This window comes from Apium graveolens, chromosome 10 (genome assembly GCF_009905375.1).
Source record: "Apium graveolens cultivar Ventura chromosome 10, ASM990537v1, whole genome shotgun sequence".
In the NCBI taxonomy this organism is placed as follows: Eukaryota; Viridiplantae; Streptophyta; class Magnoliopsida; order Apiales; family Apiaceae; genus Apium; species Apium graveolens.
The window spans coordinates 131,482,462-131,495,850 of record NC_133656.1 but is presented as its reverse complement, the minus strand read 5'-3'; the positions used below and the strand labels follow the sequence as shown (position 1 = coordinate 131,495,850).

At 34.2% G+C, this 13,389-nt stretch overlaps 3 protein-coding genes across 4 annotated transcripts; 2 read left to right on the top strand and 1 right to left on the bottom strand.

The window, feature by feature from the left end:
• The first annotated feature begins 202 nt into the window (after positions 1-202).
• On the top strand, positions 203-4,493 carry LOC141693576 (V-type proton ATPase subunit F). Of its 2 annotated transcripts, none has more exons than XM_074498715.1 (5): positions 203-320; positions 574-665; positions 2,405-2,486; positions 2,997-3,079; positions 3,983-4,493. In XM_074498715.1, exons 2-5 carry the CDS (start codon positions 603-605, stop codon positions 4,145-4,147), a joined length of 393 nt encoding a protein of 130 aa, XP_074354816.1. In that variant the 5' UTR covers positions 203-320; positions 574-602; the 3' UTR covers positions 4,148-4,493. The 2 variants fall into 2 exon arrangements, with proteins under 2 accessions (XP_074354816.1, XP_074354817.1); XM_074498716.1 differs by lacking the exon at positions 203-320 and adding an exon at positions 409-455.
• A 1,590-nt stretch (positions 4,494-6,083) lies between these two features.
• On the top strand, positions 6,084-10,004 carry LOC141689390 (transcription factor UNE12-like). Its single transcript, XM_074493664.1, has 6 exons — positions 6,084-6,584; positions 7,417-7,536; positions 8,070-8,135; positions 8,596-8,661; positions 9,228-9,305; positions 9,387-10,004. Exons 1-6 carry the CDS (start codon positions 6,258-6,260, stop codon positions 9,618-9,620), a joined length of 891 nt encoding a protein of 296 aa, XP_074349765.1. The 5' UTR covers positions 6,084-6,257; the 3' UTR covers positions 9,621-10,004.
• A 298-nt stretch (positions 10,005-10,302) lies between these two features.
• LOC141689389 (uncharacterized) lies at positions 10,303-12,944 on the bottom strand. Its single transcript, XM_074493663.1, has 2 exons — positions 12,523-12,944; positions 10,303-11,038 (listed from the first exon to the last, which is right to left on the bottom strand). The coding sequence occupies exons 1-2, from the start codon at positions 12,899-12,901 to the stop codon at positions 10,401-10,403; spliced, it is 1,017 nt and encodes a 338-aa protein (XP_074349764.1). The 5' UTR covers positions 12,902-12,944; the 3' UTR covers positions 10,303-10,400.
• Positions 12,945-13,389: the final 445 nt, after the last annotated feature.

Here is a 13,389-nt window from a genome sequence, read left to right as displayed (position 1 = left end):
TATTATATACATATTAAATTACTAAATTATTAAATTAGTAGATTTAGTCTCCTTATTATTCGCTAAATCACGATCAAAACTTATCCTACTAAAATTACGATTACGGCTGCTTCCTAATTCTTTTATTAATTTTATTATAAATCTATATTTATTATATATTTATATAAATTTATTAAATTTATTATATAATCAAATAAACAAAGTTTTAAAATTATTTGAAATTAACAAATCCGTGCATCGCGACCACACCCTCTTTGCAACTGAACATCAAACTCATCCAAATCGCGCTCGATCTACTTCAATCAAACAAAATATCACAGGTACTTTCTTTTCTATACATACACACATTTGTACGTATTGTTGATATCTTAAATGTTTTTTAATTTAATTAACCTTCAGATTTGAACAATTCATACTTTTAATTGCTTCTCAATCTTGAATTTCATTGCTTCTATGTACATATATAAATATTTATATAAATTTTTATATTGATTTAAGTTCATATATATGATCGTTTTTAATAGCTATGATGTTGAATTCTGTTTGATATTGGTGGCTGTTGTGTTTTTATAGGTTTGTAGGGTGTTGCTGTTTGTTTGTAGATGGCGAATAGAGCTCAAATCCCGACTAAAAATTCTGCGTTAATCGCGATGATTGCTGATGAGGTAACTCTCATTTTTCGGTTTATTGAGTTTATACAGTTAAACTAGACTTTATTGTATGTTATTCTCGAGAATTTTAGAATTTAATTTGCATATGAGTATATGACACTGGCCTATGTGTGTGTATGTAGTGATGATAAGGTTGGATCAACGTGTTTCGGATTTGTTTATGTAGTGTTGGTGAAGTTATATTTTGGTTATGATAGATAGAATGCAGTTAGTTCAAGCTTCGAGTGGCAATCTTCTTCTTTAGTCAATTATCCGGAATAATTAGGAAATATTTGGACAATGATTTATGCTTAATATTCAGACTTTGTGAATCGGAAGAAATGTTGATGGAAAGATAAACCTTTCTATCGATTTACTGTCTTTGAAATCATTCGTGGAATGAGTGTTGATTAGAGGTTCTTACTCGGAGAATCCTTTGGCCTAAATTAGTATTTTTATTGAATCAATGTGGTTCTAGTATGAATCTGATGTTTTAATTTATTTTATAGGGTCTTAACAAAAGATTTTCTAGGCTATGTTTACCGGGTCTTATTTTCAGTCATGGACCTTTGAGTTAGAAATTGGGCATAATAGTTCTGCATAAGTGTAGTCAAACTTGAAGCGTAATGCACTTTAGAAGCATAACGAAATGCACTTTGAAGAAGATTAAAGGACGTCACCTGATCAGACTCTAATTTTGGATCATGGATGTCAATTTAGTCGGTAAACTTGAAACATGAATATTTAGTAGCTTGATTCGATTGAAATTTTATAGAAAATCGAAGCTTGGATATGGGAGTGTTTGGGATTTTACCACCACGATATCTCGATTTTGGTGTTTCTGAGAAAAGAGGCTTCAGGTCATCCTAAATCAAACTGTGGCTTTGTTTTTTACTACAAAATCAGCTCTGCAGCTGCTCCTTCTGATATTCAAAGCTCCCACTGTTCCCTTATCTGAACTCTGTTTGCAGCTTTAGCTCTAAGAGGCCTTTTCTTCTTTAACTGTTTAAGAGCTGTGTTTAGTGGGGAGTTTTAAATTTAAGCACATATTATAATTTTAGCCAAATAAGAACATTGAAGTAGAGTAGTAGATATAACTGCACTTTTGAATGCTCTTTTTCCCTTACTGAACTAATGTAGGCCACTTGCCACTCAAGCAGACCTTTTGGGGTAACCCTGATATTTTTGTATAGCATATATGTATGTATGTCCACTTGTATGAACAAACTATGCATATTTGTGTTGTTTATTACCACAAAACAAGTGTGCAGTTGGAAATTAAATGAGTAGCATGACTGCATTTTTTTAAAATAATTGATGTGAACCATTCAAGTACACCATCTTACATCTGTCCACAACAATTAGACGTTCTTGAGTTTCATGTCATGATAATAAGGTGTTGCCTAGATTGAATATTTATAGGTTGTAGTTGTAGCTTTCAGTTCTGGTATAGATTCCGGTAGGATTACTCGAGGCAAGATTCCGGTAGGATTACTCGAGGCAAAATTGGCTTTACCAAAATACACACACATATGCAAACTCTGGCCTTGACTGCATGTTATAAAATTCTTATTTGCTTTGGGTTAGCTGGCAGAATGCTTTAATAAATATACACACATATGCAAACTCTGGCCTTGACTGAATGTTATAAAATTCTTAATTGCTTTGGGTTAGTTGGCAGAATGCTCTAGTACATGTGGGCTCTTTTTAACCATTCTTTAGTTAAATATCTTAATAGTAACTTTCTCCTGTAGGACACAATAACTGGGTTCTTACTTGCTGGAGTTGGAAATGTTGACTTGAGGAGGAAGACAAATTACCTGATTGTGGATGCAAGTAATGTTTTTCACTTGCAGTAGTTATGCTCTGCACTGAATGAATACCAATTAATTTTGCATTATTTTCCTTTTGCTCCATTAGTCGATTCCAAGTAAAATATCCTGTCGCATAATTCTATTATATCATTGTAATCAAGATGTAAATTAGTTTTCACTTTTCACTTATCAGTGTTTTAACTTCAAGTAAATACCAAATTTGACTGAAGTGTTCATTATCTTACCGAGTAATCTATGTAACTTTTTCTCGATATTACATCTATAGAATTTGAGTTCAATTTTCCTTGGATACTGCAATGTTTTTGTGTTCAATGTACCTGATTTATCAGTTTCTAAAGGTGAGGGGCGTTTATGGGTAAATCTTTTAATACATTTTGACATCCATGCACACACCTACGCCGGGTTTTTTCAATCAATTATGCACCATATGGGATTGGTTGTACTCATGTAATTTATTTTTTTATATTTTTTAATGTTCTCGTCTCATATATAGTCCTTGTTCATGGTTCAGAAACTACTGTTAAACAAATTGAAGATGCATTCAAAGAGTTCACAGCAAGAGAGGACATTGCAATAGTTTTGGTCAGCCAATATGTATGTACATAGCCTTTTTTCTTTTTGTTTTTCAAATTTGTCTATTAACTTGTTAGTACTGTTATACTGTTTAAATATTTGAATATTGATTTAAGAAAGTTATGGGACTTGATCCTGAGCATCATCTAACACTTTATTACAATTTTTTAAGAAAATGAAAGGTACAATATGTCAAATCACACATTTAGAATTCATGCTTTGATGCTATATGGACTCTGACTGAAGCTTTCTCTTATAGCATGCTTCATTTATGAGGAATGCAAGCTGTTACTCGTCATAGCAGTAGTTCATTGTGCAAGCTTGTTAGTTGAAAATGAAATTAATTGCTAAACGTGAGTTCTTTAAATAGGGTCTAAATAAGCTTAGTGCTCCGATGACCTTTTGATTTTAAGCAATTCCCTGCTTTTGTTCATTTTAGTAATTATCAAGATATAATAATAACTGGATGATAAATCTACCCAATCAATTGCACTTTCTGGAATTCAGTTCTCTCCTTTTTAACTCCACCTCCTTCTCTTAATTCTTAATTATTTATATCAATCATGGTGGCGGCTGCTGGCTGGTTAACATTACTATCACATATGCATCTCAGGCCTGTCATATTTTGCCAAACCGAAAACGTTATGGAAAGTTTGACATGTTCATATTGTCTACGCTTTGATAGATATAAGATCATTTTAGCTGTCACCATATTTTTTTGCGGACCTTGCCACATGGTTTTAATTCAGCAAGTGGTTTACTTTGGCAATTACACATTTCCCATTGTTAAGACATTGTTGGAATGGAAACAAATTTATGCCGTTCAGTTTAACTTTATGGTTTCTCTAACAGCATTTTTGAATAAATAAATGTTGTTTCCCCAACTTTTATGTATGCATACACGCTAATGCTTTCGATCTTCAGGTTGCCAATATGATTAGGTTTCTGGTTGACAGCTACAATAAACCAATTCCTGCAATCTTGGAAATTCCTTCAAAAGACCATCCGTATGATCCTGCACATGATTCTGTTCTCTCTCGAGTGAAGTACCTCTTTTCCTCTGAATCAGTGGCATCTGACCGGCGTTAATCGCTCCGTTGTGTTATATGAAATCTTGTTACTTTGTTCAGCGAGCCAGTTACGGTAGTAATTGTGTTTGTTACGAATCAGTTTTGGAACCTCATAACAGATTTCATTTATGGTCCCGAGCGGATATGATATAATGAATAAAGTGAGTGATGTTATGCACTTGTGTAGTTGTGTACTTGGTTTCTTGGTGCAAGTCCAAGATGTCCTTGCTATAATCTGATATAACTTGCGAGACTTGATGAAGCGGTAATGTGAATCCTTATTTCTTATAAACTCCCTTTGTAAATTTGACTTTTATAAGGTATTCGTGGAATGTACAATATTGAAATGGAGTATTAAACATGAACAGGAGTATTGTTAAATAGTTGCGAATGCCAGGTGAAAAGAATTCGAGAATTCTGTTCGTGCATCAGCAGAGTCATTCCACAAGAGAAAAAGAAAATACTATCATTGAACATTATTTGATAACAGATAATCAATAGTTTAAATTTTTAAGAAGTATCTATGCTTTAATTATGCAAATTTAGATAAATCAAGATAAATCGAATCATGTTCTCCAACAATCCCATCTGTACCTTACAGAGTCGGTACAATTTTATTAAACATGTAAGGCCATGCACTCTAGTGGTATTAGATATAATTATTAGTTATATTTAAAAATATTATTTTTTCTTATTTTTCAGATATATATATAAATATAAACTTTAAATAATAAAATAAATTTAGTTAATATTTAATTCAATACATGAAAAAATATATAATTGTAAGTTAATAATTATTACAACTGAAAATATAACATATAAATATAACAAAAATATTTTTAATAAAAAGTTACTAATATATATTGTATTATATATTTATATATATATATATATATATGATTTGTTAAAAACAATTAAAAAAAATATGTTAATAAGAGAACAATATTTTCACACTTAATATTATATAAATTAAAAATATTATATATAAAATAATAATTTTAATATTTATGTATTAAATATTATATAAATATATGTATGTATTAATGTGTAGATTTAGGATTAAATATGAATTAAATTTGACGTGGAAGATATAGCTAATGTTTACAGATTTAATAAATATAGAAGACCAGATAAAGATATCTAAATTTTTCATTAACAAGTGATGTAGCTGGAGTGTTAATTTTTTACCTATATATAAGTGCGACATAAATTTTTAGCTAATAAGAGGTCATGCTCTTACTCCCCTTCAACATTAGTTGGTGATCATAAAGGTTTACAAAGCCGATAGATTGCAGTGTTTTTCCCTCCAACATTAGTCTAGTTGTATTACTCCCCTCAATATTAGCTGCCTATAACTTGTCCTATTTTGTAGGGAGGGTAAAAATGGGTTGATGTTTAAAAATAATCATTTTTGGGTGTAATAATTGAAAATACCTTTTTTTTTTAAAATATATGGTTTAAAATACCGTTTTAATTACGCACTTTATAATTGGCTAAGTATCATACGCATTTGAAAATTAGATATCTAAAAAAATTATTAAAAATACGTATTTATAGTTTGAGTATTATAATTGAGATACGTATTTGTCGAATGTGTATCTTAAAAAAAAATTGGATACACACTTGACAAATGCATATCTAGTACAAAACATGATATGCAAATGACAAATACGTATCCAAAATGATATTTTCAGCAATCAATGGGTATTTTCAGCAGCTTTACATAAAAAGATTATTATTTTTAACATTATTTTGTAAAAATGTGAACGTAAGGACAGAATAAAAGATAAGTTACTCCAACATTAGTCGAGTTGTATTACTGCCCTCAGTATTAGTTGCGTATAACTTATTAACTTGTCGTATCTTAAAAAAGTAATCAATTTCTACGGAGGGTAAAAATGTGAAAGTAAGGACAGAATAAAAGACAAGTTATATAAAGCAGTCCATTTTTAAAAGTCGGAGGCCACTGCCTCTCTTTTTCATTCACAGTTCCACTTTTCTCAACACACACACACATTTTCCTGTACGTATAGATTACTTACACAATTATCAATCTCTTAAAACTGATAAACTCTAACTTACACAAGCATATAAAATTATACGTACATATTCGTGTAGTCACCGGAATCATGTCCAATAATCCCGGAGACGGCGGTGCCGGAGACGACTTCCTCGAGCAAATCCTCGGATTTCCGGTTTACGCGGGAGCCGATTCGAATTTGGCGGGAAACGAAGTTCCGATGATGTTGCAGCTGAATTCCGGAGATCGCGCCGGCGGCGGTGATGGCGGAGGTGGAGGATTTGAGTTTCCGTTAGGGTTGAGTTTGGAGCAAGGGAAAGGAAGTAATGAGTATTTTAAGATGGATCATGAGGAGGTGGAAGCTTCTGGAAGCGGAAAGCGATTTCGAAGCGATGATGTTGTTGTTGATTCTAGAGGAGCTCCGGTTATTAGAACTGTAAGAGTTTTCGATAATTGGTTAATTTCGTGTAATTTAGTGTTGAATTTGATATATAGGCTCAGGGAGGATTTAGGGACAGGGAGGCTGAAGTCCGGACTGATCTCGTAAAATAAAAATTAATAATTTTTTTATAGCCCCACTCGTTTTGGAAAATGAAGCGTATTTTGTATAGATATGCGTTTTAGGCCCGGATGTTTTATGATCCTGGTTCCGCTATTGTATAGGTTTGTGCCCGAGAACAATTTTTTCTGGAGAACAGTTATTTGCACGTTTCATCCGTTTAGTGTATATATTGTTTAGAAATGTTTTAGAACTGGAGGGTAATTGTTTTCAATGTTGTTTTGACTCCGGTTTTTTGAGAATAGCTTATTGATTTGTTCAGGGTAATGAAGGAAAGAAAAAATTAAAATGATAGGATTAATCTCGTAATGCTTTGATTTTACGTAATTTTGACTGAATTTGAGGGGTTATGTCCGTATGTTGGGATTTAGGAGTTTGAACTTTAGTTATTATAGGTTTTTGTGGAGTGAAGGTTTTGTTCTTTTAGGGAGTGTACTTTACATTGGAGGTGATGTTTAGACTTGCATTTTCATGATATGTAAAGATTTGTATTAATGTAAGTCTTAGATTTTTAACAATAGCATCCGGATCTATACAAAGAAGGAATGTTTCGAAGAAATCATGTCTAAAAAACAAACGGAATTATGACACTTCTTGCTATTTTTTTGTGTTTTTGTATTGATAGTTCAGCTTAGTTTTTGCCTTAATGAAGCTATTTGTTTCGGTGTTAGCTTGTTGTCCGGTGTTTGATTGGTAAATGATTTTGTAGGGTTTTCAAGGACAGCCAATTCATAATGCAGTTCCTGCGATGTCTCATCCTCCGGCAGTTCGTCCAAGAGTAAGGGCAAGAAGAGGCCAGGCCACGGATCCACACAGCATTGCTGAGCGGGTAAGATCAATTTAAGATTTTCTTAACCTACTTTAAATTGGTTATTTTATATAACTATATAAGTGATGTCAATTGCTATGACAAACGATGTATGATTGTAGGATGCTAACAGTGTAGCAAATAAAAAAGAATTGTTCTTTATGAGGCTTGGCTCATGAGTCAAGATTGTTTTAAATTATAAATTTAAATGAAAACAAGCATGAGACAGACATGTGCTATCCCTTTTCTAATACACAGTTCTCATCTTCCTTTCACCTAGAAGTGTAGATAACTATCTATCACTAGTCGAATTTTTGTGTGATAGTAGGTTCTTTGAATTTCTCTTATCTCACATCTACTTCTCGAAAATATATTTAAATGGCTGGTGTCCTCACTAGTCACCCTCCTACAAACAACAGATTTCTGACATCACATGCAGATTAGCTATTATTTTTGCTTCAGTAGGTTTGTGGGTGATGAGTAGTTCTTAAATGATATTTTCTCTTATGTATTTGTGTGTGGATATCACTGCTCATATTATTCTATTGGTGCAGTTGCGCAGAGAAAGAATAGCAGAAAGAATTAGGGCATTACAAGAACTTGTCCCTAGTGTGAATAAGGTCTGAATCTCCTCTATTTAGTAATTTTGTGACTCTTAGTTTTTTCACGGTGTTACCTTTGCTTAAGCAATAATGTAAGCATATAACATTCATGCTACTGATACTATTATAATCTATCTAATCAATAAGTAATCTTCTTGTACATTTAGTCAAGCCTCTGTCTTCGACAATGTAGATGAAATTCAAGGTATGCAGATGTAATTCCAGCAGCAAATACATATCAGATATCAAAGTCTAATGATTTGTTTAAATTCGCGTGCCATGTATTGTTTTCATTGCGAGTGATTCTTACTTGACTCCAACAGTCAGATTATCATTTATATGTAGTTGTAAATAAATTTCTTTAGTCGTACTCAGTAACCACAAGTTTGTACACAAGTTTGATTTTATTATTAAAAAACCTGCTGTTGGCTCATCCCCATGTAAACTACTAGAAAAACTCTTTTTTCCTATTGTGCAGACCGATAGAGCTGTGATGCTTGATGAAATTGTGGATTATGTAAAGTTTCTGAGGCTTCAGGTTAAGGTAAATTCAGATATTGTTGATATCCTTATTCCACTAATATGACTTTTAGTGATGAACCAAATCTAGAGATTTAACCATTGTTGCCAACGAGGATCTGTTATACACTATGGAGAAATGTTTTGTTTGAATCTATTTGCCTACATTTTAATGTCTCCTAACGCACTAAATCATACTGAAGCTGGTGCCAGAATCTTACCAGCTGTTTAATTGTATGTACATGTCAACTCCTTGGGCCCTCATTTAGTGAGGTTTAATCGATATGAAAGTTCTTTTAATCAGGTCCATTGCAAAGTTGCACAAGTAGTGGAAGTGCTGATGCACTCAATTGGTCTCTATATTAGTCCTTCCATCATTTACCACAAAATGTACTGAATTTACTTTCTTAGATTAAAGCACAATGCACAAAATCCAAGTTAAAAAGTTACAAGTGATGTTTCCATGCAATCAGCGTCATTAAAATGACAGTAGAAAGGGTAAGCAAACGATTTTTATTCCAAGGCTCACATTCAAGCTGAGCCGGCTTTCTAGTTGTGTTTTTTTTTATACTTAGTTCATCAAATTTACAGGTGCTGAGCATGAGTAGACTGGGAGGTGCTGGTGCCGTGGCACCACTTTTTACTGACACTCCAATCTCCTCAGTTGAGGTAATAGTTATTTTTAATGTTTCCTTTGGAAATTTTATCCGTCTTCTTAGATTTTTTGTGATTGTGAATCATTTTGTTCAGGAAGAAGGTAGTGAAAGTGGAGGAAACCAACCAGCCTGGGAGAAATGGTCAAATGATGGCACGGAGCAACAGGTGGCTAAGCTTATGGACGAAAATGTTGGGGCAGCCATGCAGTTTCTTCAATCCAAGGCACTTTGCATAATGCCCATCTCACTCGCCACGGCTATCTACCACACTCAACCACCAGATAGCACCACCACACATGTTAAACCTGAAGCTAACCCTTCGTTATAAACCGTAATCCCACTAATTTTCCTAGTTGAAACAGTCAATCGCAACTATGGTCAGATGTCAAATTTCCACCTTCATCCTTCTGTTTCCTATGCATTGACTTTATTCGAGACAGGATTTGATGCCTGGCTCAAAATAATTGAAGCCCACCATCCACATCTTTTGCCAGATTCAAGCACAAAATATATTGTCAAAGCTTTCTTTATATGATCTGCTTTTTGTTTCAATGGTGGGTGTAGTTGTTAGTGAGCTATGCACATTCATAGTGGGAGGTCTACTTTATTATGCATAGTGGATAGTGGGGACCTTAATAGTAGTATGATTTGTAAATAGGTCTATGATTGTAATTATGTTATCTGAGTAAATGGAATGAAAGTTTACTAGTAATGGTTGGTTCTTTATAAAGTGGCAATATTATCATTAAACAAAAAGCAAATCTTTCGGTTTGTGTCTTTAGAAAAAGTTGGTCAGTGCAATTTGCAAAGTAGTGATAGAATTGACAAAATAGCTTTCTTTCGGTTCACTTCTTAACAATTTTGAAAAGGAATTGTTTTTCGATAAAGGGGAAGTTTCATAAGATTTTCTTTTCAAGTGGTTTCGTGATGAGATAGGCAGCCTGGGACAGAACTTTTGCAAAGCCAAAACTGATTTTGAATTTCAAAATGTTATAAGCATAAACTGGATACTGAAAAAGGCCTATAAATAATTAGCTAATATGTTTAAGTAATGCAATCCATAATACCAAGAATTGAATTCAGAGGTATTCTAACAAATAATTGTAACTTACGGCTTGCAGATGATCACAAAGCAAGGAAGGATTGCTCTAGGATTCATTATGTAAAGTTCCTGGATATTAGAGTCGAGGTCTTCTTTGCCAGCCAATGAATCGAACTCTTGTTGATCATCCGTTTCTTCAATATTCTCCAAAGGGATATGCACCATGCCTCCGATCACTCTGCATACAATCAAAGCCTTCCTTGAGTCAACATTGTTACTTTCAACCATATTAACCGATGCCAAGGCCTTTTCACTGCTAGACGCAGTAAAAACGCCTGCACAATCATCGTCTTCGTCCTTATCAGATAAAAACCCGTTTCTTAGGATTTGACACACACCACAGCTTTCAGACAAGCAAAGGCTAGATGATCCATTGATACCAAGTAAGCAACCGATAGTTGTACCATGAAATCTTAATAGCTCATTTCCATCAGCAAGACAGCGGGGATGTTCCTTTGATAGTTCACTTGCTTTTAGTTTCACCCTTTCTCTGTATTCTTCAAATTTATTAATAGTTTTTTGCAGATTGTGAACCTTCAGAATTCTTTCAATATCGCAATCTAAGTTGTTGGATTTTAGCATGCTCGATATGCATATTATCTGCACAATGTTTCTTGTCGACTCTCCTTCAGCAAGTTCAGTAACTACAGGCAAATACACAGTTGGTGTTAGGTAGCTAACTTACATAGTTTTCAACATTTGAGAAGTATACACAAGAGGTACAAAGATAAAGAATCACAAAACAGCAAGCTTATTAGAAAACATCTATTCTTTTCATCAAGAGGCAATCATAATAAAAGCGGTTAAATAGTGAGACAATAGCAGTCCTTAATCTACCAAATAGGTGAATGAATTCATGTTTTAGGGGCGACAATATAATTACATGACTTCTTTCAGTCATCCTAATAAACTTTCCGTGTTTTCACTTTTAATTCATTATAATATCATTTAGGTGGTGAAATGGCCTAGGAATAGCAGTCGAATATGGGTTAGAGACCAGTCCCTAACTTATAAGTGTTTCGAGGATTAATAATCTTCCTGTTGTTTCAATCATATCTGCAGTTCAATTCAAAATGGTTGGCAGATGCCGACTGAGAACAATTACATCGACTGATGGACTGTCAGAAACTCTCCTTAGAAGCTTGAACCCACACTGGTGCTGAAAATGAGAGCCTGCCGCTAAGAATTACTGGCCAAGGGTTAATCTTACCACATCTTTAGCTTGGGACTTTCATTTTTCAGCTACTTCCTTGTGTTTGACTAACTTGACTGGTCAAGGCAATGACAAAGTGGTTTAGTGGCTACTAATGAAAGAGGTTGAGACACATCTGAGAGAGGAAATCAAGTTCTAAAATTTGGAATGGACAGCATGCGGAGGAGGGCATGGGCATCTAATTAGCTCGAGAAAGAGTATTCAGTAATTATGAAGCACGAGATATAAAAAATGGGTCGTGTTGGAACCAGCTCTTTGGGGAAGATGTCTAAGATCAAGTTTGAATCGGAGCCCCGGATGTGCAGTGCTCAGGAGGGCCTGTTTGTAATCACAATCTTGGGACTGGACTCCCATGCTTTTTTTGGTCTTTTCATCCTTTCCAGTTTCCAGATTGTGGTACTAGCAGACAGTGATACCTCCGGATCAATACACATCCGAGACTTCAATTTAAATCCGAACTTCTTGGACATGCTTCTACAAGTGCTGGTTCCAAGACAACCCGATTTTTGAATCTCCTGTTTCATAATTGAACATTCTTCAACTTACCTGAGCAGTTCTAGCATCAAATTATTTAAGGAGTTGATGTTAATAAATATGTAAAGGTTTTGACACAACTCAAGCACGACAACAGATTAACTCCAGGAGTACCGTTGTTCTCGACCTCGTATGCATATAGAGTGCCGAGGGTATGTCAAAGAGTAGCCTTTTCATGCACTTCTATTGTTTCTGTAAGCAGAATACTTCTGAGGAAAAGTGAGTTTTTTTAAACATATTAACTTCATAGGATTCGTATTAATGCACAGTATGAACGAAACAATGTCATATAGAAATCACTAATTGAAGCATCAACAATATGAGGGAAAGAAAGAAGCAGAAAATTAAATCACTAACGCATCAAACAGAATTGAACATTACCGGCATGTTTAGAGAGATGATGTGCTTCAACATCCTGCAACTTGAAAAATGTCTCGCCACATTTACGACAGGGAAAAGTACTAGGTTGCGATTTAAGACCAACCCTGCGCTTCCTATTAACTGCACTGAATCCAGAACTGAAAATTCTTCTCCGAAAACTATCGTTTTTGCCTAGAGACTTGCCCAAACTTCTTAATCTGCCACTACCAGACCGTGATATAAGTTCTCCAGGACCTGGTGTCCCCGGTACTAATGTTCCTATCGATCTCCCAGTACCATTATGAATCCTGAGTTCGTAAGTTTGGTTATTGCGAACCACTTGATGAACAATTGGATTAATCGGTTCATCATCCCCAACAGGTTCTTGCGGTTTACGCATGTTCCTTTTGGTCCTGTTTCTGTTCACTATTTTGTTAACATTAATATTCGAGATTGACCTCGAACAACAGTCTCTGTTTGGTCTCCGTGTAGTAGTCCTTGGAACACTCTTGCTGGGATCATGAGCGTCAGATGGTTGTGTTTTGCATGTTAATGATCTTTTCAACACAAACCACACTGAAGGCATTTTTTTTGGTTATCGAATGTATGTCCTGTATGATCAAATATATGATTAACAATTTCTTAATTATAGCTCTTCTTCCGACTCTTTTGGTGGTTCGTAAGCAAGTTATATGGCAACTTTGAATTAACACAAAGGAGGTAAATCAATCAAGAGAAAAGTCACTATAATAATATCTCTGTGGAATCTTGTCAAATATCATTACTCATTTATTTGCTTGTGTATTTCTTTGGGAAATTGTAATAAAAATCTAATATTTGACCAAACTAATTAAGTCAGTTCCAATTAAGTGAGAATTAAAAGAAATA